A 27,313-nucleotide genomic window follows, 5' to 3' on the forward strand; every position below is an offset into this window, starting at 1 on the left:
TTTTATAATTCTTTTGCTAAATTTATTTGTATTTTATTCTTTTTAATACCATTGTGAATGGAATTTTCTTGTTTTCATATTGTTCATTGCTCATATACAGAAATACCATATACCTTTTTTTTTGAGATGGGGTCTCACTTTGTTGCCCAGGCTCCAGTGCAGTGGTTATTCACAGGCAAGACCACATTGCACTATAGCCTCAAACTCCTGACCTCAAGTGATCCTCCTACCTCAGCCTCCCAAGTAGCTGAGACAAAAGTTATGGGTCATCTCCACTGAGCCCAGCCTTCCGTGTATTTTTGCATATTGATATTGCAACCTGCAACCTTGCTGAACTTATTAGTTCTAACATGTGTGTATATTCCTGAGGGTTTTCTGCATAAAGAACCATGTTATCTGCAAATAAAGACTTCCTTTCTAATCTGGATGCCTTTTATTTTTACTTCTTGTATGGTTGCCCTGGCTAGTACATCCAGTACGATGTTGAACAGAAGTTGCAAGAGCTGACATGCTTGCATTATTCCCGATCTTAGGGTAAAATAATTCAGTTTTTCATCATTAAGTATGATATTAGCTGTAGGTCTTTCATAGATGCCTTTATCATGTTCTCTTTCAAGTTTGAGAATTTTTATTATGAATTGGATTTTGTCAAATGCTTTTTCTGCATTTATTGAGATGATAGTGTAACCAAGGAATTGTGAAAAAAGATGAGAATATGGTTTTGATACTTTATTAATATAGTATGTTATGTTAATTGATTTTAGGATATTAAACCATCTGTGCATTCCTGGGATGTCAGTTGGCCAGAGTATATAATCCCTTTTATATGTTGCTGGATTCAGGATCAAACTGAATTTTAAAAATATACTGACTTTGGAAGAAATTCAGAAATTCGTTAAGTGAAGTGGCCTCCTTATAAAAATCTTGATGGTTTTAATGATATTCTTAAAAATTAGAAAGTTCAGGCCGGGCGCGGTGGCTCAAGCCTGTAATCCCAGCACTTCGGGAGGCCAAGACGGGCGGATCATGAGGTCAGGAGATCAAGACCATCCTGGCTAACACCCCGTCTCTACTAAAAAATATAAAAAACTAGCCGGGCGAAGTGGCGGGCGCCTGTAGTCCCAGCTACTCGGGAGGCTGAGGCAGGAGAATGGTGTGAACTCGTGGGGCGGAGCTTGCAGTGAGCTGAGATCCGGCCACTGCACTCCAGCCTGGGCGACAGAGCGAGACTCCATCTCAAAAAAAAAAAAAAAAAAAAAGAAAGTTCAAATATCAATATCTTTTGTCATTAGGACTAATAACCCAAAAGCTTCAAAAATAATTATATTAAGTATAATTAATATGCCAATTAACAATGTAGAATGTTTTCAAACTATGAAGTTTTTAAACATGCAAATATTTTATTGACTTTAATAAGGGAAAGTCTGTTAGCTTTTGTGAAAGTTCATTCATTTCTTAATGATGTTTTTCAAGACCAGTATTTATTTTGTTTCACCATTACAATTATAGACTAAGAATCTCATAATCTTTCTAAACATAAAAATTCAGACAGTTTACATTACGAAATTTGTATGTATGTATGTATGTATGTATGTATATATTTAGATGGAGTTTTGCTCTTGTTGCCCAGGCTGGAGTGCAATGGCGCATTCGTGGCTCACCACAACCTCTGCCTCCCGGGTTCAAGTGATTCTCCTGCCTTAGCCTCTCGAGTAGCTGGGATTGTGGGCATGGGTTACCACACCCAGCTAATTTTTTGTATTTTTAGTAGAGACGAAGTTTCACCATGTTGGTCAGGCTGGTCTTGAACTCCTGACCTCTGAGGCTGGGATTACAGGCATGAGCCACCGTGCCCAGCATGAAATTTTAATAGCTAGTCTTCGTTTTGAACAGTGAACATTATAGATCTATCCCCTAATTCATCCTTTTTTTTCAAAATTAGTTTATAAAGGTCTCTCTCTTTTTCACAAGCTAGAAAGTATCCTTCGTATGATGAAGATTCAAACTGCATCTTATTATCATGTCCTGGGACACTTCTCTGAAAGAATATGATGTCACTTTTCGCATCCTTGATGTTATCAGGAGGATTCATTTCCTATAGAGAAAAAAACATTACCTAATTATTTCAGGACATGAACAATTTGAATATATGAAGTTTGTTTTGAAGTATGTTACTGAACAGAACAAAAGTAGTTTTGCTTCTCAAGAGTTACATAAAAAAATCTCTGAACAGCAATACTGACCTCCTCTCCTTCTTAACTCCGAATCTCCTATTCTTCCTGTCATGGGATGCATATTCAGGTCCAGGACTCTAGTTTTCCTCTGTCCATCAAACAGCTTACTTCTCTCCTCTCCCATTGAGTGGTGTCCACATTTGCTCAAGATGAAGTAGAGTTCCAGCAAAGACCAGAAGCTTTTTGGGCTAATGTCAGTTCCTGTCCTCTATAACCATTCACAACTAAAGACATTGATGATCTCCTCCCATAAATTTAGGCTAGTTCTAGTTTCCTTTTATTTTTGCTTTGAGACAGGGTCTCACTCTGTTGCCCAGCCTGAAGTGCAGTGGTGAAATCATAGCTTACTGCAGCCTTGAACTCCTGGGCTCAAGCAATCCCCCTGCCTCAGCCTCCTGAGTAGCTGGGACTGTAAGTACGTGCCACCACATTTGGTTCATTTTTAAAATTTATTTTTGTAGAGAAGGGGTCAGGGGTACCTCACTTTGTTGCCTAGGCTGGTCTTGAACTCCTGGCCTCAAGTGATCCTCCCACTTCGGCCTCTCAAAGTGCTGGGATTCCAGGTGTAAGCCACCATGCCTAGCCTGGCCAGTTCTCATTTCTGAGCCAACTGTGAGAGAGACAGGAAGTGCCAGGAATCTTAGCTTACTCTTTCAGTGGAGCCTGAAATTAAAACTGATGGTGAATAGACCCAATACTTGTTGTAGGGCTAGGCCCTGGGTTCCTGTATAAACCTGCTGTATTGGCTCAGTTGGCAGTCCTTGACTCTGTCTCCCTGCCAAGTACTCCAGTTCCATGGTAGTCTTGAATTTCTGTCCTGAATATGGTCTACTTGGCTGGGCCCTGCCCTAGAAGGCCAAATGCAGATTCCTGTATGTTTCAGTTACAGAATAGGGTCCTGTGAGAAATGGTTAGATTACTTGAAACTATAATCTTGCAGGTTATCCAACTGGTAGTGCTGCCTGCACTTTTCCTGTTAGTGCAGCATGTCTATTTTGCAGGATGGATCAGAACATGTGGGCACCACCTATGTTTCTTCCATGTTAATCCTGGAACCAGTAGATGTTTTGGATTTAATTTTGGCCTCATGGCAGCACAGATTCCCATGATCCCAAGCACTGATAGAGAAACCTCCAGAATTAAAATAGCATTTCTTCATCCTCCTAAGATGCCTGAAAGCCTCTGGGCGGTGGAGGCTGGGGAGTTACCTCCAACTTCTCAATCAGTTGTGGAATCAATAGTCATAACTCTTGACCTTTGTTCTTCACCAACAAGTGTGGGTCCTAAGTTGATGAAAGTATAAACTAGTTTCCCTATTGGCACCCACTTCTGCAGCTGTCTACAATATACCACAATTTAGGAAGAGACCCTAAGCTGTGGGCATCAATTTGGAACTAATCTGAAATCTAATGCATAAGTGAGAAATAATCCATAGCCAAAACTTCAAAAGCTCTAGTAACATTACAGAGGAAGATGAACCAGTATAGAAAGTTACAGTTGAGCCAGGCGCGATGGCTCACGCCTGTAATCTCAGCACTTTGGGAGACCAAGACGGGTGGATCACGAGGTCAGGAGATCGAGACCATCCTGGCTAACACAGTGAAACCCCGTCTCTACGAAAAATACAAAAAATTAGCTGGGCGTGGTGGTGGGTGCCTGTAGTCCCAGATACTCGGGAGGCTGAGGTGGGAGAATGGCGTGAACCCAGGAGGCAGAGCTTGCAGTGAGCCGAGATCGTGCCACTGCACTCTAGCCTGGGCGACAGAGCGAGATTCTGTCTCAAAAAATAAATAAATAAATAAAATAAAATAAAATAAATAAAATAAAAAAGAAAGTTACAGTTGAAACTGAGAAGTGAGAGTGTGGGTAGGTAGAACAGGCGATCTCTTCAATCACAGTTATTGCACATTTCAGAATACAGGTAAGGACATCCTTGGGCAGAAGCTTTCCTAGTTTTGATGTTGACCACTCCCAGCCATCATAGGGAAGGTACATAGCAAATGGATGTGAAAGCAATCCCAATGACCTTGGAGAACCCCCAACTTGGAAAGCCCTACCTGGTGAAACTTGAGTGCTCCAAGGGGCAAAGGATTTTTTTTTTTTTTTTACTTCAGAAGGGGTTGAATCTGAATCCAGGGAAAGTTGATATTGACCTAAGATCTCCCAAGTGCACTGGAAAGTCTGAGGGAACCCTGGCCAAGCCTGGATATAGATACATATATACATATATATGTATATATATGAAACAGACACTGACAGTAACCTCTCAAAGCAAATCCCTCTTTGTGTTGTCAAGGTTCTTGACCAGAGAACTTTATAGGACTTTATAGCTAGTAATCAACAGTGAAAGGTGAGCACATTAGGGCAGCCAGTTGTGTCTTTTTATCTTTTTCTTTTTTTTGAGACGAAGTCTCATTCTGTCGCCCAGGCTGGAGTGCAGTGGTACGATCTCGGCTCACTGCAGCCTACGCCTCCTGAGTTCAAGCGATTCTCCTGCCTCAGGCTCACGAGTAGCTGGGATTACAGGTACATGCCACCATGCCTGGCTAATTTTTTTTTTTTTTTTTTTTTTTAGTGGAGACGAGGTATCATCATGTTGGCCAGGCTGGTCTTGAACTCCTGATCTCAAGTGAGACATTCGCCTTGCCCTCCCAAAGTGCTAGGATTATAGGCATGAGCCACTGTGCCTGGCCTGTTGTATCTTATTATCTAGAACCTAGGCCACTTTTATAACCACTGCTAAGATCCTTACTAGTGGCAGGAAAAGGGATTAAAGACAAGGGCTAAAACTGGTCCTAGTCCACCCCTCGCTCTCTCCCTCCCTCCAATATTTACTGAGTTCCTTCCAGAAGCACTTTTGCTATGATGCTGATGAAGCTTCAATGTCAGATTCCCTCATTTGCACAGATCTCTTCAAGCCACCCCTCACCCACCCTTTTTAAAAGTTGAATTAAATTTAAGCTTACGCCTTTGGTAATTTTACATTCTTTTTTTTTTTTTGAGACCGAGTTTCGTTTTTGTTGCCCAGACTGGAGTGCAATGGCACAATCTCGGCTCACCGCAACCTATGCCTCCCAGGTTCAAAAGAGTCTCCTGCCTCAGCCTCCCGAGCAGCTGGAATTACAGGCATGCGCCACCACGCCCAGCTAATTTTGTGTTTTTAGTAGAGATGGGGTTTCTCCATGTTGGTCAGGCTGGTCTTGAACTCCTGAATTCAGGTGATCTGCCCACCTCGGCCTCCCAAAGTTCTGGGATTACAGGCATGAGCCACCGTGCCCAGCCACGTTCTTTTTCTTTAAAAGGACCATCAAAATTGTATAAGCTTCAGGCTTCCCCAAATATGGATTTGCCCAGTTCCTACTAAGTGCCAAGCATTATTTCCATCTTCTTAACCTTGTCACCAGTCTCCCCCAACAAGAATCCACCTATAGGTTCGGACTTATCCCAGTTTCTGAATCTGCCCCTGCAGCTGAGTTTTCCTCTATCCCACATAGTTTGAGCTTGGCCATCTCCTTCCCTTCTAATTATGTTGCTCAGTAACAGCATGCTTAACCCCTTGCACCCTACCTTTCCATCCCAGGCGTCTTATGCCATTTGATAACTAAGCTGCCTGCCTATCAGGTCTAGAACGGGGACTCCAAATTGTCACCTGAAGGGGTGGCACTCTGGTTGGAAGGAGATAGCTGAGGGATTTGTCTGGGTGCTGTATCTGTTGCATATGCACTGTTCTCACTTGGATTATATTTTGGAGTGGCTTTTTTCTCCCTCCCAAATTGCCCCTTGGTACCTTCACTAAGGTCATATCCTAACTGTCTTTTAGTGGGGACTGGGTGGGCATGAAAGCAGTTATTTACTGGCAAATCTCCACTCAAAAAGAGTCTTCATGACATGGAATTCTCCTCTGAAGCATTGCCAATTTCTAAGCATCCCTGGCTACTCTTACTGGGAGGAAATTTTTCTAGCTCAGTCTGTAGCTATAATTAATTGTGGTTTATCTAACAATAATGGAGGAAATAGAGAAAAATAATAGAGAATAATAGAGAAAAAGTAGAGGCCAGAAATACTTTATACCTGGCTTTCAGATTATTATAGCATTGCTTTTACAGCTGATCTCATAAATTTTATTCAACTAGATTAACATTAAAAATAACATACATCAACTGGAAGCTGAAGCTTGTGTTTGAGACTTAGACTAAGGATCAGGAACAAAACAACTACAGATTAAAATAGTATTATGATTTCCAAAGGAGTAGAAATATAGAAGGATAATTAGCTTCATTCTTCATAGCAGAACTTATTCTGGAAAGTCACATGTTATTCTTAAATGTATAACTCACATATGTGTTCTATATTATTATTTGTATAAAGACTGATTATTCAGGAGATGCAGGTCATAAAGCAAGTATTGTATCTCCTCCTCCCTGTGACAGGCTCAGAAAAACCATCGTTATCACGATAGGTAAAGAGTTTGATACTTTTTAGTAAGTATTCATTTTAATGGTTCTCTGCTTCTTGTTATTTCTGTTCTAGGCAAAAGGTTGGTCTGAGGATATTTGAGTTTTCTAATTATATTATTTATATTAACATTAGAAATAATGTTATATTTCTAATTATATTAATTATATTAACATGATTGAAAACAAAGTAAGGCTCAGTCTTACCTTAAAGGAAATAATTCTGTTCTCACAGGAGAGAGTTGAAATTTTCTCACATTTCACAGAGATGGCTACAGCCATACCTCTAGGCTGGCTATCTTTATACATATTTATAATAAATATGGTCCGGGGTGCATTATCTGAAATAAATACGATAAATGAGAACTCTAGTTAGAAGAATTTTTGCACAGGAACATTTGTGGAAATTTAACCAAAGGATAGTCCTTAATACACCTGTTCCCACTTTGAGACTTGGCCAGTCTGCAGGAGACTACGTACAGCTGGTCAGACATTTTTTAAAACACAGTTCAGGCCTGGCACAGTGGCTCGTACCTGTAATCCCAGCATTGAAAAGTTAAAAACAACCTTTTAGAATCCCTATCATTAAAATACTCAAAAGAGTTGCAGCATGTGCGTTGTAACACATATTAAACTGTGGGGTTGTCTGTTTGTTTGGGAGGCCGAGGCAGGCAGATCACTTGAGGTCAGGGGTTTGAGACCAGCCTGGCCAACATGGTGAAACCCCAACTCTACTAAAAATACAAAAATTAGCTGCGTGTACGTGGTGCATGCCTGTAGTCCCAGCTACTGAGGCTGGGAGGCTGAGGCATGAGAATTGATTCAACCTGGAAGCGCCGGTTGTAGTGAGCCGAGATCGCACCACTGCAGTGTACTTAAGCCTGGGTGACAGAGTGAAACTGTGTCTCAAACAAACAAACAAGCCCACAGTTTAATGTGTGTTACAACATACATGCTGCAACTTTTTTGAGTATTTTAAAGATATGAATTCTAAAAGATTGTTTTTAACTTGTAAATGCTAAATAAAATATTTAAAATATATGTTAAGGTAAGTATTCAGTATTTTTAAAGAACGCACATTCACTGCTTCAACTTAGCCTAACTTTGGTATTTGGAATTCATATTTTGGAAGGCACAGTAGACTTGATCATTTTCTTTTTTTTTTAAAGTTTTTTTTATTTTATTTTATTTTTTATTTTATAGACAAGGTCTCTATATCACCCAGGCAAGACCGCAGTGGCTATTCACAGGCACGATCATCGTGTACGACAGTCTCAAAGTCCTGGCCTCAAGCAATCCTCCTGCATGAGCCTCCCAGGTAGCTAGGATTACAGATAGATGCCACCACACCTGGCAACTTAATCCTTTTCTATTGTACTCTAAATTTCTGGGGGAAGACAGACTCATTTGAAATGCGTGTGTATTTATCTTTAATATTTTTAAAACTATCAGCATTTTCAGCTGTAACAAGCAGGGATTAAGCATCCAACTATAGAGGTTTTAAACAGTGAGTACAATCACAATAAAGGGATTGGTGATTCAAAGGCAGGCTCAGAGAGGCATGACCCCTAGCAATGTCTTATTGTATCCATTTTTTTACTCCAACTAAAAAACATGGATGCCTCATAAAGTTTCTTGTAAGTGAAATTATTGTTACTCCTGTGACTTTTCATCTAAGGATTGGGACTAGCACGGAAAAATGTAAACAGTAAAACAGAATGGGAGGAAGTAGCTAGTCATTTCTACCTTTGCGAATTAAAAAAAATACCTCTACAGTCAGAATCAGTCATATCTTCAAATAGGGGCCGATTTCCTTGGTCAATGAAGAGAACTTGGTCATTCAAATTTCTTATGATTGATAATTTAGATTCAAGCTTGCCAAAGTAATCTGATTCCAGGTTTTCTACAACAAACATGAAATCTCATTAAAAAACACAAACTTTCTTTGTTAATTGACAAATAAGTATGCTATATATTTTAGTTTTCTAAAACTATTAATGACAATCTTCTGTTCCAGAAGCAGCTACAATAAAGTTGCCTATTGCTTTTTAACCTACTCTCAAAGGCACACTCAATTTCTTGTTACCATTCAGAACTACTCTGCCACTGAAGTGTTAACTTCAAATATCCTACTTTCTGACCAGTCTCTTACCCTTTTAGTTTTCTTACACTTTTACTCCAACTCTATGTGTTCTTAAGTTTCACAACATCTTCCAGTCTTCTGACTCTTGTATTTCCTCTCTAACCTCTTCCTGTCTTCCCTTTCTTCCCTGTGCAGCTGGACCTCAGAGTTCATTTTGTCTACCATTTTGCCAGGATATTAAATCCCTAATTTATTTGTCTTCCTGCTACAAAACTCCAAACTTGGCTGCTGAGTGCTGCTGGCGAACAATGGCACAAGTGTTCGAATCAGTGCTGTTACAAGCATATCAATTGTCAATACTTCCTTTGTTTTCCAGTTCAGCACACTCTTCCATAGTTGATAGCCGCAATTTCAAATTTTGTTTGCTCTCTTCAGGACCTCTACACCATCATCTCTGTTTTCATTTTCAGCAAATGATTTCCTGCTACTCCACGTACAAATTAACTCTGGCAGTACCAGTTATTTCCTCTCTCTCTCGTCCCAAGGGGAAATGCGAAGGTGCCATTGCTGGTATCTAAGGTTGATCCCATTTGTGCTTGGCATGTACCCTCTACTGAAGCTTTGATTTGCCAATCATCCTTTCTCTTCTATTAACCCAGCAATTCTACCTCCTGGGTTTTATCCTAAAGAAAAAGTCACACAAATGTGTGAACATTTTTGTACAGGAATGCTTATGGGAACATTGTTAATAAAAATAAACTAGAAACAAACATTCACCAATTAGGAATTGATTAAATAAAAAGGGCAAAGATATGCCCTTATTGTGAAATATCATGAACTTCATATAACTGCAATTACTCGTTGCCATGGAGAGATGTCCATATATATCACTAACTAGAAAAAGCAGCTTAGGTATAGTACAATCCCTTTTAATAAAAATATAAGCATTTCTTCCATATATATATATAGAAAGAAGTGTAGAAACATTGAAATATTGCATCAAAATGGTAGCTATGATTATTTCTGGGTGGTTTTTATATTTTTATCTTTCATATTATTATCTTTTTTTTTTTTTTTTTTTGAGGCGGAGTCTCACTCTGTCGCCCAGGCTGGAGTGCAGTGGCCGGATCTCAGCTCACTGCAAACTCCGCCTCCCAGGTTTACGCCATTCTCCTGCCTCAGCCTCCCGAGTAGCTGGGACTACAGGCGCCCGCCACCACGCCCAGCTAGTTTTTTGTATTTTTTTTAATAGAGACGGGGTTTCACCGTGTTAGCCAGGATGGTCTCGATCTCCTGACCTCGTGATCCGCCCGTCTCGGCCTCCCAAAGTGCTGGGATTACAGGCTTGCGCCACTGCGCCCGGCCTATTATCTTTTTTCATTGCCTGAATTAGTTATAAAATGAACACATTATTTTCATAATCAAAAAAGCACAAAGCTCTTTGAGATTTAAAACTGCTCCATCAACCCAATCTCACTTTGCAGCTAGTCTTGTTTCTGTCCTCCTTTTAACAGCCAAGCTTTTAGCAAGAATTGTCTGTATCCTTTCTTCACTTTCCATTCACTGTTTCACTCATTGCAATCTGCCTCTGCCTCCATTTCGCCATCAAGCTGCTTTCACTGAGATCACCAAACTCCTTGTTGCTGAATCTAAAAGCTGTGTTCTGGCCCTTGATTCTCAAGGCTGCAAAATTCAACACAACTCCTATCCCCTCAATCTTAAAATGCTCTCCTGGGAGTCAGTGGAATTCTCTTGTTTTTTCTTCTTCCTTTTTGGTTAGTCTGCTCTCTGTTCTTTATTAGCTTCTCTTTCTACTGCATCCTTTAAATGTAGGTATTCCTCTCAGTTTAGTACTTGGCTTTTACTCTCTCACTCTACACATTTCCTCTGATTTGTCTTTTTATTTCTATAGATTCAGATGCCATTTCTATGCATAAGCCTTCAATATCTCTATCTCCAGCCCAAATCTTTGTCCTGAGCTCAGAACCACATGTAGAAGAGTTTATTGGACATCTCCACTAGGATGTTCCACAGATATCTCAGATCCAAAACTAAATGTGTCATCCATCCTCCTCTTTGTATACACCAAAACCTGCTCTTCCTCCTGTGTTTCCTATTTCATTGAATGGTACAAATTGCCCAAGTGAAAAATGTAGGCATCATCTTTTCTACTTTCTTCTCCTTTCCAAATCTAACCTTAAATCATGTCCTACTGATTCTCTCAAGTGTTTCTAAAATCCATTCACAGCTCCTCATCAGCACTCCATTATGTCTACCTTAATTTATGACACCATCATTTCTTGTAAGAACTAAAATAGCCTCTCAACCTTTAATTTTGTCCTCCTCACCCCACACCACTAATTCTTTATACCAAAGCCAGAATGATATTTTTAAAAATATATTATTTCTGAATTTTAAAGAGTCATATGGCTACCTGGAATAAAGATTATATTTTCCAGATTTCCTTGCACTTGGTGTGGTCATGTGATTAGATTCTAGTCAATGGAATATGCGGGGAATTGATGTATATAACTTGCAATTAGAGTCTTTGAAAAGAATGAGCCTGACTTCTCTTATCTTGACCCTTTCTTGATAACTGGGAAATGAACCCAGGAAGTATGATGATTTTCAACTATGTGTATGAGATAAACAACTGGGGGATGATGGGTAACAAGACTGAAGAAAGTTGGGGTCCCAATATCATCAGGTTGCTTCCAGCCATACTACTTCAGAGCTGCCTACTTAGACTTTGAGAAAAAATTATCTGTCTTATTCAGCTACTATGTCTTTGAATGTCTTTATTACAACAAACTAATCTTTACCCTAGCTAATACATATTGTGCTTAATTAACCCTAGTATCTCCAAGATAAAGTCCAAATTTCATATCTTGGAGCAAGAGAATGTCTTGCTTTACACCCTGTTTATCACTCTAGCTTCTCTCATTACTCTCCTACTCCTACTCTACTTCCATGCTGAATTACCATGAATTCATCATAAATGCCACGGTTTCTTTCAGATCTTGGCCTTTGAATGTGGTCTTCTTGCCCTACCCATTCCTATCTCCTCTACTTCCAGAATTTTCTGCCCTCCCGTCGCTATCAATCCAGGAGCACCGCAGGCTTCTTCCCAAAGCATTTCTGAGATGAGGTGTTATTGATTTTGGACAATTCTAATGCTTCAATCCCCTTTTCCTATGCAATGCCTCCCTGCCGGCAACAGAATCCATGACTCCCTGCTAATCTTAGGACCTATGAAACAGGCAAAGTCTATTTTGTACGTTCTAAGAGCTGGAGAATGTTTTAAGGCGTAGAGAAGCATCTTTTGCTAGAGGTTCTTCTTTGTATCTCTTATGACCATCTTCATTCCAAAGCTGTGCTACTGAGTCCACATTCCTTTGAGGGTAGATGGGCTTTCCAAATAGATGGCTATCACGTGAACCATTTTTTTCCTCAGCTGACAATGTTGATATAGATGTGTCTCAAGCAGATACTTAGTTTGCAAAGAAAAATAAATTCATTTATACTTTACCATCATCTTCAGCTAAGAGGGGGAAAAAAAGAGAAACAGAATATGTAAAATTTTGTATTTCGACTCAGAATTTCATCTCATTCTAGTTTTTATTTTTATTACTCCTCTTTCTCAAACTCCTATTTTTATAGTAACGGTCTGTCTTGGCTTTCATCAGAATATTATATAATCATCCAAAAGGCCCATAAAATGAAGCTTATTAGACTTAGTGTGTTCTCAGGTAATTTAGACATAAAACTTAAACCCAAGGTTTAAAAATTTCAATATGTAACTAAAAATAAATTTTATAAAATGAGAGATTTTACTTTTGAATTTATTGCTTAAATGGAAAGTCATCTAAGAAAAGTCACCTAAGAATTTTTTCTGAAGGTTTTTTTTTTTTTTTTGACAGGGTCTTCTGTCATGCAGGCTGGAGTGTAGGGGTGGGATCATAGCTCAGTGCAGGCTCGAATTCCTAGGCTCAAGTGATTTTCCTGCTTCAGCCTCTGAAGAAAGTAGGAGGTGTCCACAGGTAATTTTTTTCAATTTTTTGTAGAGATGGGGTCTCACTTTGTTGTCCAAACTTTTAAATGAAGGTTTCAAATGAAGGCAAACTTTCAAAAGAAGCCGTATTGTTCACAGAAGATTAATCATAAGAAGCAATTTTTAGGCCATGTGTGGTGGTTCATGCCTATAATCCCAGCACTTTGGGAGGCCGAGGCAGGAGGATCATCTGAGGTCAGGAGTTCAAGACCAGCCTGGCCAACATGGCAAAATGCTGTCTCTATTAATAATGCAAAAAATTAGCCAGGTGTGGTGGGATGCACCTGTAGTCCCAGCTACTCAGAAGGCTGAGGCAGGAGAATCGCTTGAACTCAGGAGGTGGAGGTTGCAGTGAGCAGAGATCAGGCTACTGCACTCCAGCCTGGGCAACAGGAAAAAAAAAAAGAATCAATTTTTACTTGTCAAACATATTTACATAAAATGGTGTAACTCATAGAACTCTAAATTTAGAGAATCTCTTACATAATTTGCCAATTTGCTTTGGGAAATTGTATTTCCTGCATGCACCCAGTTTTGTACTGGGATTTTCCCATGAAAACTGGGATTTTCATGATGTGCACTTACTGCCACCTGGAGAGTGAGCTACTGCTAATTAAAGTGCCAGGACATGTGGTGTGACAAAGTGCTGAGACCTTGGACATGTTTTGGTTAATTTCTAGAGGTCCACTATTTTTTTAAGAGCCATTAATATTACAATAAAATTTGGTGACAAAAAGAATCACTTAACAGTTCACCTCACAACATCTTTTCTAGTTAAATAGATTTATCTGAACTTGGTATTTGTTCTATGGCATTAGCCTTACCTATAAAGTAAAGCGTACTGTCAATAAATTTCATTGCCACAAAATTGATGCAATTGTCTTCTGCTGGTTCAGCAGCCATCTTTATTCCTAATGAAAGCAAAGGGCATCTGTTAAGAGACAATGATTGTACATTTTACTACTACTTTATACTACCTTCAAGTCCAGTGGTCAGTTAATCACCTAGCATACTGATGAACAATCTTGACATTTAATAAATGCCAGAAGTTTCAGCTTATGAATACCTATGTTTAAATGTTCTCTTACAAATCATCAGATATTTGGAATACAGAAAGCATTTTCTCATTAAACAATATTATATAGGGTAGATAAATGGCCCACTACTGAACTGAATCATTATTCTAGTATTCCTTGAGAAATATAAATATATTATTCAATATAAATATAGCTTCATCTGAGGATGCCAGAAACACATCTAATCCTGCCTTTTAGGAAGGACTGGCTTCATCCTTCTCTTACAACAGTGGGTTCCTACGGGTGAGAGGCTGAAGGTTTGTGACTTCATTGTCAAAGTGCTAAAGGTGAAACAATGATTAAAAAAGTGCTTCCATCTGAGGGTACAGGCAGGGTGGGAGAAGGCTGCAGGGCTCTGGCATTTGATGGCCCTTTCTCCCTGAGCAGCAGTGGTTTTTGATCTGGAGTCTAGATTATACTATGTTTTTTAACACAAGTAATACATAAACACAATCTTGCTGTAAAATCAAGGGATACAGGATTTGAAAAAATTTTAAATCCTATTTGTTCTTCCTTTCTGCCCCTCTTTCAATATGGCGTGCAGGTTTCCAGAACTTTGTTATGGAATAGGAGTTCTCAGCGTGAGAAATCTGTGAACTTGGATGAGGAAAAAATACACATGTATTTTCACCAACTTCTGAAATTTAGCATTCCTTCCATGATTAGTTGCAGGAAACAAACCACAGTATTATTAGTAGTACGTGTGACTCTGTCATTAATAGAAATACCTATTTTCTATTGTGCTACAATTATTGCAGAGATCTTGAAAATGGTTTAAACTCATTACTACTTTGAAATTACAAAAGTTTAGTTCTCATAGTAGATCTTATTATTTAATATGTTGGTAAAAAGGCACATATATGCGGCATTGAAATTTGTTTAAATTAAATGGTATGCAGGAGAGTATTCATAAATCTGTGCTCAAAATTTTTCTAGCATAATATGAGGCCCAGCACGTATGGTAGAGTAAGCAGGAATTTAAAACTCAGTTTAAAAAAAAATTAATCTGAATTAAGCTAATCCCAAAATACTTGTTAGTTGGTGTTATATAACAGTTTTGTCTAGATTTAGTTCCTTATACACATCCAAATGTGGATGGTTATTAAATTTATTTTATTTAATAAGTTTAAATAAAATAAAATCTTATTAAACATTAATATTTAAATTTACAATTTATTTTTTCTTTTCTGCATTGTTTTTTATTAAATGAGTTTCATATCCAGTTTAAAAGGCAAATGTAAACATGCTTTCTTAAAGATGTATCATAAGCTGTTTTCTTTCAGTGAACTGAAGTGTTTGACAGAGAAGTAAATGTTAAAACCATGTTATCAGACATGTTACTTTCAGCTTTGTACTTATTATGACAAGTTTACATATCAAGTTTTTTTGTATTTTTATTTTACTTGTATAAATTTTTTTTTTTTTTTTTTTTTTTGAGACGGAGTCTGGCTCTGTCGCCCAGGCTGGAGTACAGTGGCCGGATCTCAGCTCACTGCAAGCTCCACCTCCCAGGTTCACGCCATTCTCCTGCCTCAGCCTCCCAAGTAGCTGGGACTACAGGCGCCCGCCACCTCGCCCGGCTAATTTTTTTTTTTTGTATTTTTTAGTAGAGACGGGGTTTCACTGGGTTAGCCAGGATGGTCTCGATCTCCTGACCTCATGATCCGCCCGTCTCGGCCTCCCAAAGTGCTGGGATTACAGGCTTGAGCCACCGCGCCCGGCTACTTGTATAAATTTATGGGGTACAAGTATAATTTTGTTTCATGGACATATAGAATAGTGGTGAAGTTAGGGCTTTTACTGTATCAATCACTGGAATAACATACTTTGTATACAATAAGTAATTTCTCATCCACCTCCCTCTCACTTCCCCCACCTTTTGAGTCTCTACTGTTTATCATTCTATACTCTGTCTATGGATCCACACTACTTAGCTCCCACCCATAAGTGAGAACATGAGGTATTTGCCTTTCTGTGTCTGAGTTGTTTCACTTAAGATAATGGCCTCCAGTTCCATCCATGTTGCTGCAAAAGAGATGATTTCATTCTTTCTTATGGCTGAATAATATTCCATTGCATATATGCATACACACACACCATATTTTCTTTATCCAACCATCAGCTGATGAACACTTAGGTTGATTCTATATCTTTGCTATTGTGAATAGTGCTGTAAATAAACATACAAATGCAGGTATCTTTTTGATATAATGATTCCCTCTGGGTAGATATGCAGTAGTGGGATTGCTGGATCAAAGGGTAGTTCTATTTTCAGTCATTTGAGAAATCTCCATACTATTTTCTAGAGAGGTTTTAAAAATTTACATTCCGCCAAGAGTGCATAAGTGGTCCCTTTTCTCTGCATCCTCAACAACATGTTATTTTTTGTAATAACAGCCATTCTGATTGGTGTAAGATAGTATCTCATTGTGGTTTCAATTTGCATTTCTATGATGATTAGTGATGACAAGCATTTTTTCACATGCTTGTTGGCCACTTGTATGACAGGATTATTTGTTTTTTTGTTGTTGAGCTGTTTGAGTTCCTTGTAAATTTGAGCTATCAGTCCCCTGTCAGATGTATAGTTTGCAAGTATTTTCTCCCATTCTGCAGGTTGTCTATTTACTCCGTTGATTATTTCTTTTGCTGTATAAAGGCTCTCTAGTTTAATTAAGTCCCATATGTCTATTTTTGTTTTTATTGCCTGTGCTTTTCAGGGCCTGGCCATGAATTCTTCATCTAGACCAATGTCCAGAAAAGTTTTCCCTAGGTTTTTTTTTTTTCTATTTTATAGTTTCAGGTCTTACATTTAAGTCTTTAATCCATCTTGAGTTGATTTTTGTACATGGCGAGAGACATGGGTCCAGTTTTGTTCCTTCTGCACCTAGCTATCCAATTTTCCCAGCACCATTTATTGAAACTGGTGTCCTTTTCCCATTGTATGTTCCTGTCAGCTTTACCAAAAATCAGTTGGCTGTTAAGTATGCGGCTTTATTTCTGGGTTCTCTATTCTGTTCCACTGACATATGTGTCTGTTTTTATACCAGTACCAGGCTGTTTTGGTTACTATAGCCTTACAGCGTAACTTGAAGGAGGTAAAAAATTTTTGATAACTCTGTTCTAATATAATAGGTTTTCTTTATACAGCTAAGCATTTAATTTTATGTCTGTAAAAACATTGTTCTGAGAAGGAGTCCACAGTCTTCATATTTCCCATGAAAGTCCATGCCACAAAAATGATTAGGAAGTCCCTACACTAGAATTCAGCAGTGCCTTGGGTTTCTGAAGGCAGTTATGGTTGGGGCTCTAAGGAAGGTAAGTGAGTCACAATTGTCAATGACACATAGAGGAGTAGCCATAAAACTGTGCTCATAGGTAGAGAACTGACTCAAATTCTTTCTAAGATAATCTAAAAGCAAGCATATATGGTAGAATAAACAGGAAATTAAAACTCAGTTGAAAAAACTTAATGCAAATTAAGCTGACCCCAAATACTTGTGAGCTGGTGGCTATTTAACAGGTTTATTTTCTTTTTTAATAGAGATGGGACCTCATTATGTTGTCCAGGCTGGTCTTTAACTCCTGGACTCAAGCGATCCTCTCTCCTTGACCCCCCAAAGTGCTTGAGATTACAGGCATGAGTCACTGTACCCAGGCCTTATTTAACAGTTTTATCTAGGTTTAGTTCCTTATGCTCATCTAAATGTGAATGGTTATTAAATATATCTTATTTAAGTAACTTTTTTTTTTTTGAGATGGAGTCTTACTCTGTCACCCAGGTTGGAGTGCAGTGGCGCGATCTCAGCTCACTGCAACATCCACCCCACTCCTCTCCCCTGGGTTCGAGCAATTCTCTCATCTTAGCCTCCCAAGTAGCTGGGACTACAGATGTGTGCTACCACACCCAAGTAAGTTTTAGCATGTTTGGTAGAGATGGGGTTTCACCATGTTGCCCAGGCTGGTCTCGAACTCCTGAGTTCAAGTGATTTGCCTGACGTGGCCTCCCAAAGTTCTAGGATTATAGGCGTGAGCCACCATGCCTGGCCAAAAGATTTAAATAAAATAAAAACTGATGTACGAATACATTTAAATAAACATTTAAATATTATAAAATTTAAATGTTTATCAAACATTTAAATATAAATGTTAAATATTATAAAATATTTATAATATTTAAATTTATAATTTAGAATTATCACCTAGTTTTTTAAAGGAGGGGATAAGGAAGATTCTTTTTTTTTTTTTTTTGAGACGGAGTCTCGCTCTGTCGCCCCGGCTGGAGTGCAGTGGCGCAATCTCGGCTCACTGCAAGCTCCGCCTCCCGGGCTTACGCCATTCTCCTGCCTCAGCCTCCCGAGTAGCTGGGACCACAGGCGCCCGCCACCTCGCCCGGCTAGTTTTTTGTATTTTTTAGTAGAGACGGGGTTTCACCGTGTTCGCCAGGATGGTCTTGATCTCCTGACCTCGTGATCCGCCCGTCTCGGCCTCCCAAAGTGCTGGGATTACAGGCTTGAGCCACCGCGCCCGGCCAAGGAAGATTCTTAGAGAAAAATAATATAGCAAAGGATGAAAAGATCGCTGAGATAAGTCTAAACATTTTTTACCAAAACCCAAACCAACTTTAATATTAAAAATCAGAACAATAATGACTAGGCTTTGAGCTCCATGAGGGCATTTTCTTTATTTACCTTTATGGCTTCATTGCTGAACACAGCCCTGTTATCAGCATCAGGAGGTGTTTGTTAATGACTGAATTAACTGAGAAGGCAGACATTTGTTAACCTGAGACTCTATGTTTTGATTAGTTATCAGCTGGTGAAATAATGACTAGCATGATCTTCTCTACAAACTTTAATGTTATGTAATACACACATATTTATTAAAGTAATTCACCTGAAATGTACCAAGTAGTATCGGCAGAAATTGGATTAAATTACTGGTGTTTACTATTTTCAGTACATAGTCAGTGAGTGAGTGGATTTAGAGAAGGACAATATTTGAGCTGATTCACCAGTTAAGGCTTAAGCATCAACTATGCATCAGGAATGTGGCCAGTAGCTGACCAAACCACACATGAATGAGGGTAGTTAGCTCCTACCCTCCAGTGACTCAGAATCTAGTGGGAGAGAAGAATCTATAAAGAGTTACAAAATAATATAATGAATGCTGTAAGAGCTGAATTTACAAGATTCTTTCTGTTTGATAGTGCTGGAGAAGGTTACCACAGAAGTGATGACTGTGCTGCCTTGAAAGAGAAGCAGGCATTTTCAAGGCCAGGGGAAGAGCTTCCACCAAGAAGCAGCAATGTGAACAAAGGCTAGGCAGCAGGGAGACTGAGAGAACGTGGGTTGTTTGAGGCCTCAACATTTTTACCATAAATAAGGCAAATGCAGTCACATTTTACAGAAAGAATGCTTGTCTAAAGATCTCACATAGTTCAAGATTAACTTTTCTGTTCTTTTTCTTTTTTTTTTTTTTTGAGACATTTTCACTCTTGTTGCCCAGGCTGGAGTGCAATGGTGTAATCTCAGCTCACTGCAACCTCCGCCTCCCGGGTTCAAGTGATTCTCCTGCCTTAGCCTCCTGAGTAGCTGGGATTACAGTCATGCGCCACCACAACCAACTAATTTTGTATTTTTAGTAGAGACGGGTTTTCTCCATGGCTGGTCTTGAACTCCTGACCTCAGGTGATCTGCCTGCTTCGGCCTCCCAAAGTGCTGGGATTACAGGGGTGAGTCACCACACCCAGACTAATTTTGTATTTTTTCAGTAATAAGGGGGGTGTTTCTCTATATTGGTCAGGCTGGTCTCGAACTCCTGACCTCAGGCGATCTCCCCGCCTTGGCCTCCCAAAGTGTTGGGATTACAGGCGTGAGCCACTGTGCCCGGCCAAGGTTAACTTTTCTTTGGGAAAAACGTAAAGGTATGAGAGGAGGTATTCTTAGAGTACATAGTAGCCCGCCGTCTCCACACAGCCTGTCATGGTGGTACTTTGGCCTTTTAAATATTGTTTTCTTGCATGTAACCTTTGTTTCAACATATTTATTTGGAGTTTTTTTGTTTTTTGTTTTTTTCACAACAGTAACAATACATCCCTTAGCACTTGGATAACATTATCATATATAAAATTATTTAAAATTATGTGAAAAAATAGCACAATAATAACCTGTATGTCTGAAGAACTTCTGAGTTATTTAAAGTCTAATTTACATAATACTGACATGGAAGCAGATAATTCTACCAGGTATAAGAGACACTTGCATGTGGCAATAGTGTTAACAGTTTATAACTCATTTGACCTACCAGCTTGGAAATTATGTCATTCTAGATAAACTGTTTGGAAGAGTTAACATTATTTCCATTTTGCCCACATAAACTATAATTTTTATATTTTTGCCTAATTCAATTCACATAAAATGCAACTTGCAGTATAGTTTGATGAAAGCTTGGAAAGAAGGGTCAGACTATAAAGGCCTTGTGTAAGCAGGCTAAAGAGTTTGAACTGTTTTTTCTTGAAAAAAAAATGCTGACTTAAATAGGAGAAAGATATGGTCAAATTTGTGTTCTAAAAAGCTCACTCTAGAAGCAACATAAAGAATGGATCTGGGTGGGCCGTGAGCAGTGGCTCATGCCTGTAATCCCAGCATTTTGGGAGGCTGAGGTGGGTGGATCGCTTGAGGTCAGGAGTTTGAGACTAGCCTGACAAACATGGTGAAACCCTGTCTCTACTAAAAATACAAAATTAGCAGGGTGTGGTGGCACATAAGTGTAGTCCCAGCTACTCAGGAGGGTGAATTGATGGAACCCAGGAGGGTGCAGTTGCAGTGAGCTGAGATCACACCATTGCACTTCAACCTGGGCAGCAAGAGCGAAACTCTGTGTCAACACCACCACCACCACCACCACCAAGAACAAGATAATGGATCTGATTGAACAAGACTGGACAGAGCTCAGACAACAACTACAGAAGCAATGTTAACAATTAAGAGTTGATGAGGCTATAAACTAAGGTAGTGAATTCAAGAGATACTAAACAGCAGGATTTTTCAGCTGATCTGTTGTGGATCAAATGGAAGAAGAAGGAACTGAGGATGACTTCGTAGTTTCTGGCTTGGGCAATTTGTTGAGTGGTTACCTCATTCATTAAGAAAAAAAGAATGAAAATACAGCTCAAGTGGAAAATGATTAGTTCAGTTTTGTAAATCTGAGATGTGTCACGGAAGTCAAAAGAGAAAGGGTTTCAGGAGGAGCTGTTGGAAATCAGAAACTGTAGAGCTTCTAATTTACATATAAGCTTAAACTTGTTCATTGAATTTGGCAATTAGGAAGTTTTGGGTAACTGTAGAACAGTTTGGGTAAAGTGGAGGCAGCAGATGGTAGATGGACAAATATCTAGGACAGAATGGGAGGGGGAGAAGTAAGGACAGTGACTACAAACTATTCTTTTAGGAAGTCTGGCTACCAAGTAAAGAGTTAGGGTAGTAGTTACTGGTGGCGGGGAAAGTTATATACAATGCACAAATTTTAATTTGGCTCCAGATACATAGTTCCAACGGTAAGAGATATAATAAATTACTTTTCAAAACATGTCCTAGTTACCTGCCCAAAACTGAAACCTGGGAGTCATTCTTAACTCCTTCGTCTAATCTTTCCCTTGTCTGATAAATACTGTAGATTCTAACTCAGAAATGTCTCCAGAATTTAGTTATCTCCTCTCCGTCTCCAACAGCACTGTCTTAAATCAAGCCCTCATCACCCCTGGCATCTTCTATATTAATACTCTCGTACTTGGTTGTCTTGCTTCCAGACTCTCCTCCATTGTTGCCAGTTATTCTCTCTGCCAGGCCAGAACTTCCCCTTCCCCTGCTTTTTTTTTTTTTCCTGCCTGCAAACCCTGCCTCATCTCTCATCCCATAACTTCCAGCTTTAATAGTTCCTCTAGGAAAACTTCTCTGCTCTTTCATTCCTAGCTAATTATTGTCTCCTCAGAGTCCCACCTCACTCAAACCTGTTCATGCTTCTTAAATAGCTCTTACTACCCTGAATGGAGATTACTTTGAATAAAAATAGGTCTGTTCAGCTTCCATCTGAGTTTTAAGACAATGAGTTGTCTTTTTCTCCCCCTGAATCTTCAACACCTGGAAAGAGCTTACCACACAGTAAGAACTCAATAAATGTTCTATGAATAAAAGTTTGCTATGATAAACCTTGTTGCCATGACAATGGTGTAGAAAGGGATGTGTAGAATATATATATCTTTTCTATCTTAAACTTTCCCTCCACCTGAAAACCAATGAGAAGGAGGAAGAACAGGAGGGAAGCCTGAAAATAGAATTTTAAAAATAGAATACTTTTTCTACTGTCTTCTCCATTTTTCCCTAGTAGTTTCTTTTTTATTTCATGTGTTGATTTTGAATTCTTCATTCTTATTTTCTTACAATTCTTCCTGTTAGTTCTCAATACAGCTATGACCGATTACAAGTGGTGTGTTCTCAACCCCATTCTTCCTCTCCTCAATTTTCCTCTTCCTTTCTCATCCATGTTTCTTTGCTTTAACTCTAATCCATGAAAATTATAGTATCCATTGGATAAAAATGCTTTGACTATTTCATCTAAAGTTCTCAGACTATTGACTTTTTTTTTTTTTAAGAGTTATAAACCACCTCAGAAAGATCCTCCCAGGAGTAAGTAGTGAAAATTTGTTCTTTAAAACAGAAAAAAATTTTTAGTTATGCAATACTTTGACAACTAGCCAGAGGCTAGTGAATGGTAAAATTTCATGATGTAAATGAGGACACATGAGTTCCAGTTTTGTCTGGGGCAAGTCACTTAATTTTAAGGGTCTCAGTTTTCTCATTTGGACAAGGAAGTTGGATAGTCAATCTTTAAGGTCTGTTCCAGCTCTACCAACCTGAAATTCTAGACTCCAGTTAAAGCTGTAAGGAGAGAACCACTGATATGTGGCAAACGGCCTAGTAACCACTTCTTCATAATTCTAAGACAATACATATTTATGGCATGTTTATTATACAACCAGCATTGTTAAGCCACTAAGAGTTTAAAAACATACTATTAGGCTGGGCACGGTGGCTTACGCCTGTAATCCTGGCACCTCGGGAGGCCAAGGCAGCTGGATCACTTGAGGTCGGGTGTTCGAGACCAGCCTGGCCAACATGGTGAAACCCTGTCTTTACTAAAAATACAAAAATTAGCCAGGCATGGTGGCATGTGCCTTGTAGCCCAGCTACTTGGGATGCTGAGGCAGGATAACTGAATGAATCCATGAGGCGGAGGTTGCAGTGAGCTGAGTTTGTGCCACTGCATTCCAGCCTGGATGACAAGAGCAGGGCTCCGTCTCAAACGACAACAACAACAACAACAAACATACTACTAGATTAAAAGTTAAAATGCCTTGAACTTGAAAAGCAACTATGATTATGTTTATCCTTGCTGTGGAATTCCAATCCTGTCGAATAGGTATAGGAGGAAATGAGGGAGCATGCTACATAACTAATTCCCTGAGATCAGGCAGGTAGTCGTCTTGACAGCAACAAGATCAAAACCTAACTTTTCAGTTCTATAAATCATTTTGTCCTTGAACATTTTGTCATCTTATTATGAATGCGTGTATGTGAGTGTGGAAGAGGTGAGAGTAGAAGAAAACTTAAAAAATAACTTTTTAAGTTTTTGGTTTTGAGTCTGTAGACTCAAAGCAAAAAATCAAAATGGAACTGATGTAGTTTAAATGGCCTAGTTTGAAAAGGAGAATTGAATTGAATCTCAAAGAATGCTTAAAGATTTGAATAGATAGAGAAGGGAAGGAAATGGACCAGCATTTATGTGATAATCAAAACAATGTTGTGGTGGGGGTGAACTGAATAGAGTGATTTTTTTTCTTTTCTTTTTTTTTTGAGATGTGGTATTGCTCTGTCACCCAGGCTGGAGTGCAGTGACACAGCGAACATGGCTCACTGTAGCCTTGACCTCCTGGGCTCAAGTGATCCTCTTGCCTCTAGTTGGGACTACAGGCACATACTACTAAGTCTGGTTAATTTTTGTATTTTTTTTTGTAGAGACAGGGTGTTTGCCATCGTTGCCCAGGCTGGTCTTGAACTCCTGAGCTGAAGCAATCCACCTGCCTTGGCCTTCCAAAGTGCTGGGATTACAGGTGTGAGCCGCTGCCCCCAGCCTGTGATTTCTGGATTGCACTGGAACAGTCCTGCTGTTTTGCAGTGAACACAGGGTAAAGTGGGATTAGATTTTGGAGGGCTTTGGAAATCAGGTAAAAGAGTAAATTTAATCTCATAGGCAATAGGAAAACATTGCAGACAAAAGTTATTTTGAAGGAACTTTTTTTTTTTTTTTTTGAGAAAGTCTCACTCTGTTTAGTGACTGAACTCACCACAGATTTGAGTATCCTGGACTCAAGCAATCCTCAGAATCCTGAGTAGTTCTACAGGCATGCACCAACACACCCAGGTAATTTTTAATTAGTTTGTAGAGACTATGTTGCCCTGGCTGGTCTCAAATTCCTGGGCTCAGGCCTGCCTGAGATTCTGGGCAGGAGCTACTGACCTGGGGTGAAAGAAGATTTAACAGAACTCAAAGTAGCTGAATATAGGCAAAAAGAGGAATTTCAGGTGTCCTAAAATTTAGGGGGTCCTAATTTTTGTTATTCAACTTCAAACAGAGATATTTATTCAGCCTTTCCCTTAACTGTGAAACAAAATTATCCTAGGGAATGCTATATTATCCAATTGTAGCCCAGTCCAAAGGTGTGGCAGATTTCACAAGATGACTACCCATGGGCAAATTTTTTGTTTGCCTTTAATGTAATTGATTCTGTCTTGAGATTCCCTTTAAAGAGAAGCCTATTTATTTTACCACTCTAAAGCAGCGATTCTCAGGGAGTTCCTAAAGTGAAAGCTATTTCTAATAATTCTAAGACGTAATTTGTCTTTTTCCCTCATTCTCTCATGAGCGAACAACAGAGTTTACCAGAGGCTACATTCTGTGCAGTATTGCAATAGTCTGAATGCAAAGCAAATGAGAATCCAGCGGCTCTATATGGCTTCTATTAAACCAGTTAAAACACTTGTAAAAATAAAAAAGCATCACTCTTTATGCTTTTTTGTTGTTGTTAAAAAAAGTACATAGTTATCTTTAATTAAAAATGTTACTTATGCTAACATGTGATGTGCTTAGTGTAAAGGGATCATGAGAGCAAAAAGTTTGAGAACCTCTCCTCTAGAGTGATCCTCTCCCATATTTGATAAAAGAAAAAAATTCACTCTGACTTTGCTTATATTTCTTATGTTGATACTGATTGCTCATCATAGTGATGCTAGATGGTTTATATTCCTCTCAATTGTTTTTCTAGCTTATTTACCTCTAATTGCCATGGCTGACTTTCCAAATAAAGAAGAATGACATTTCTTACCTGTGACAGTTTCTTGCTAGAGAAAGCAATCTGGAAGGTCCGAGGTCCCTTTCCTCTTCCCGAGGCTGTGTAACAGACTGTAGCAGGTGGCAGCCGCTTTAGCAGCCAGAGTTGGCAGCTAGGAGGGCAAAACACACTGGGAGACAACTCCTTGCTGCCTGTCCAGGCAGTCGCCAGGGGAGCAAAGGGCTCAGCAGGCTCGGGAGAGAATGAGGAAGAAGGTGGAGGGAGGAGACTGCTGCCGGCACTCCTTGTTCCCGCCTTCAAACAGGCTCTTTCTTAGGGCAATAGAAGTTGAAATAAAGTGGCAGAGGATACGAGTATTTCTTTTAATGTAATATCACTATTTTCATGAAATCTTTTCTTCTGTACAAGTTGGGCCTCTGCGCCTTCCAAAACCTGTACCTCTTTCTGAAGTACACACAAACACTTTAAGAAAGCACCTCCTTAGTCCATTAGAAGCATCTTCTTTTCTCATCTGTCTCTCTTCATTTTCAGACTTCCTGGTCACACTTCAGCACAAAACTTTTTCTTATTTTACAATGCGGAATAATCAGTCCTATTGGGGTAATTCCTACGATGTTACAACACTTAAAATATTTCTAAAACATAACATTTTAAAAGAAGGAACATTTTGCAAAATATTTTTTTTTACTTTATAACCTCATTCCGGACTTCCCCTTCCTCCCAAGCTCAATATGGTGTCAAAGGATAGTTGATACAGGCCATTAAGATTTACTTTTCAGTGGAAAAGGAGTCCATTTTCATAAAACTTCTTTATCTGCTATATCAGATGCAAGCCACATGGATACCATCATTAGAATTTTATTTAATAATTTTTAAATTTTCTGCAACAGAAAGTAAGCTTGGGGAGAGGGATACCAAAATTCAGATGAGAGGGCAAACTTGCAGTTTCTAGTGTTAAAACTTTCTATTCCTGGAATGATAGCAAAGACTGACTTAAAATATTCAAAATACAATTTAAGGATACATATTTTTAGGGCTTATGTTCAACTTGTTAAAAAATAGTCTTACAAAATGTAACTTTTAAAGAGCAGAGTGTAAATATCACAGTCTTGAAAATAATTAGTGGAAACAAAATTTCTTAGCCATTTTTTTTCTTGAACATGTGCTAAACTGTATCACTTTGCTAGGAAGGGAATTAGCAAGGTGGCGTTTTGTTTTTGTGTTTTGCCAGTACAGAGATGGTATAAAAACAGAGGGGTTCCTAGAGTCAGGGAACAAAATGCTTACATAAACACTACTTTTTGTTGACTTGTTTGTTTTAAAAACAAGATAGGGTTTTCATTTCGGGAAGTCATAAAAACATCATATCCTTCAGCAGTGATTACAAAGGAAGTCTGTGGCAGGGTGACTGGAAATGCTTGGTGTGGTGACTATCAGAAGAAAAAAAAATAGTACATTTAAGAAATATATGAAAAGAATACATACATGACTCAAGTTGAAATAGTAAGTTTTCACCTTCCAACTGTAGAGTCCAGTTGGGCCAATTAACATGAAAGCACAAAGTGGGATCAAGTAGTGATCAGAAGCGGAGCACTAAGCAAGCTCTAATTTTAAATATTCCATTGCCAGTGAATTTTCTCCAGCTGTAAAGATGCAGAATGTACAATTTACACATTTTGAAGTTTTGGGACAAACACTTTTTTCTTTGATATAGAGCAATCCAAATGTCTCAGTGTTCTTTGTACTTCATACAGTTGTTTTCAAAGATTAAATGAGATAATGATGACAGTGCTTTGAATATTTTAAAGCTCTAGATAATATCTATATAATCTCACTTATTCCTACACATTTAGCTTATACAATGGAGGTAAGATTTAAAAAATAAAATAAAATGTCCACGGTGTTCTCTTAATCTGATGAAAGCATTTACACATTAGGTGGAATCATTTTTCCTGGAAATATTTTAAGAATAGGATGGACAGCCACCTGTTTGGATATCATACAATGT

The 27,313-nt window shown here is 38.8% G+C and overlaps 1 protein-coding gene across 1 annotated transcript; it reads right to left on the minus strand.

The window, feature by feature from the left end:
* Positions 1-1,555: 1,555 nt before the first annotated feature.
* On the minus strand, positions 1,556-25,528 carry IL18 (interleukin 18). The gene is made up of 6 exons (XM_025355168.1): positions 25,339-25,528; positions 13,647-13,733; positions 12,301-12,312; positions 8,457-8,591; positions 6,896-7,029; positions 1,556-2,095 (listed from the first exon to the last, which is right to left on the minus strand). The coding sequence occupies exons 2-6, from the start codon at positions 13,723-13,725 to the stop codon at positions 1,874-1,876; spliced, it is 582 nt and encodes a 193-aa protein (XP_025210953.1). The 5' UTR covers positions 13,726-13,733; positions 25,339-25,528; the 3' UTR covers positions 1,556-1,873.
* Between the last annotated feature and the right edge of the window lie 1,785 nt (positions 25,529-27,313).

This window comes from Theropithecus gelada, chromosome 14, assembly GCF_003255815.1.
Source record: "Theropithecus gelada isolate Dixy chromosome 14, Tgel_1.0, whole genome shotgun sequence".
NCBI lineage: Eukaryota > Metazoa > Chordata > Mammalia > Primates > Cercopithecidae > Theropithecus > Theropithecus gelada.

What these genes read in the sequence shown, in the direction of transcription:
- IL18 (XM_025355168.1), bottom strand. Translation starts at nt 13,725, where the DNA reads ATGGCTGCTGAACCAGCAGAAGACAATTGCATCAATTTTGTGGCAATG. An exon ending in GACTGATTCTGACTGTAGAG is followed by an intron (nt 7,030 to 8,456) that starts GTATTTTTTTTA and finishes TATTTATTTCAG; the next exon opens with ATAATGCACCCCGGACCATA. An exon ending in ACAGAATTATTTCCTTTAAG is followed by an intron (nt 2,096 to 6,895) that starts GTAAGACTGAGC and finishes TTTTCTCTATAG; the next exon opens with GAAATGAATCCTCCTGATAA.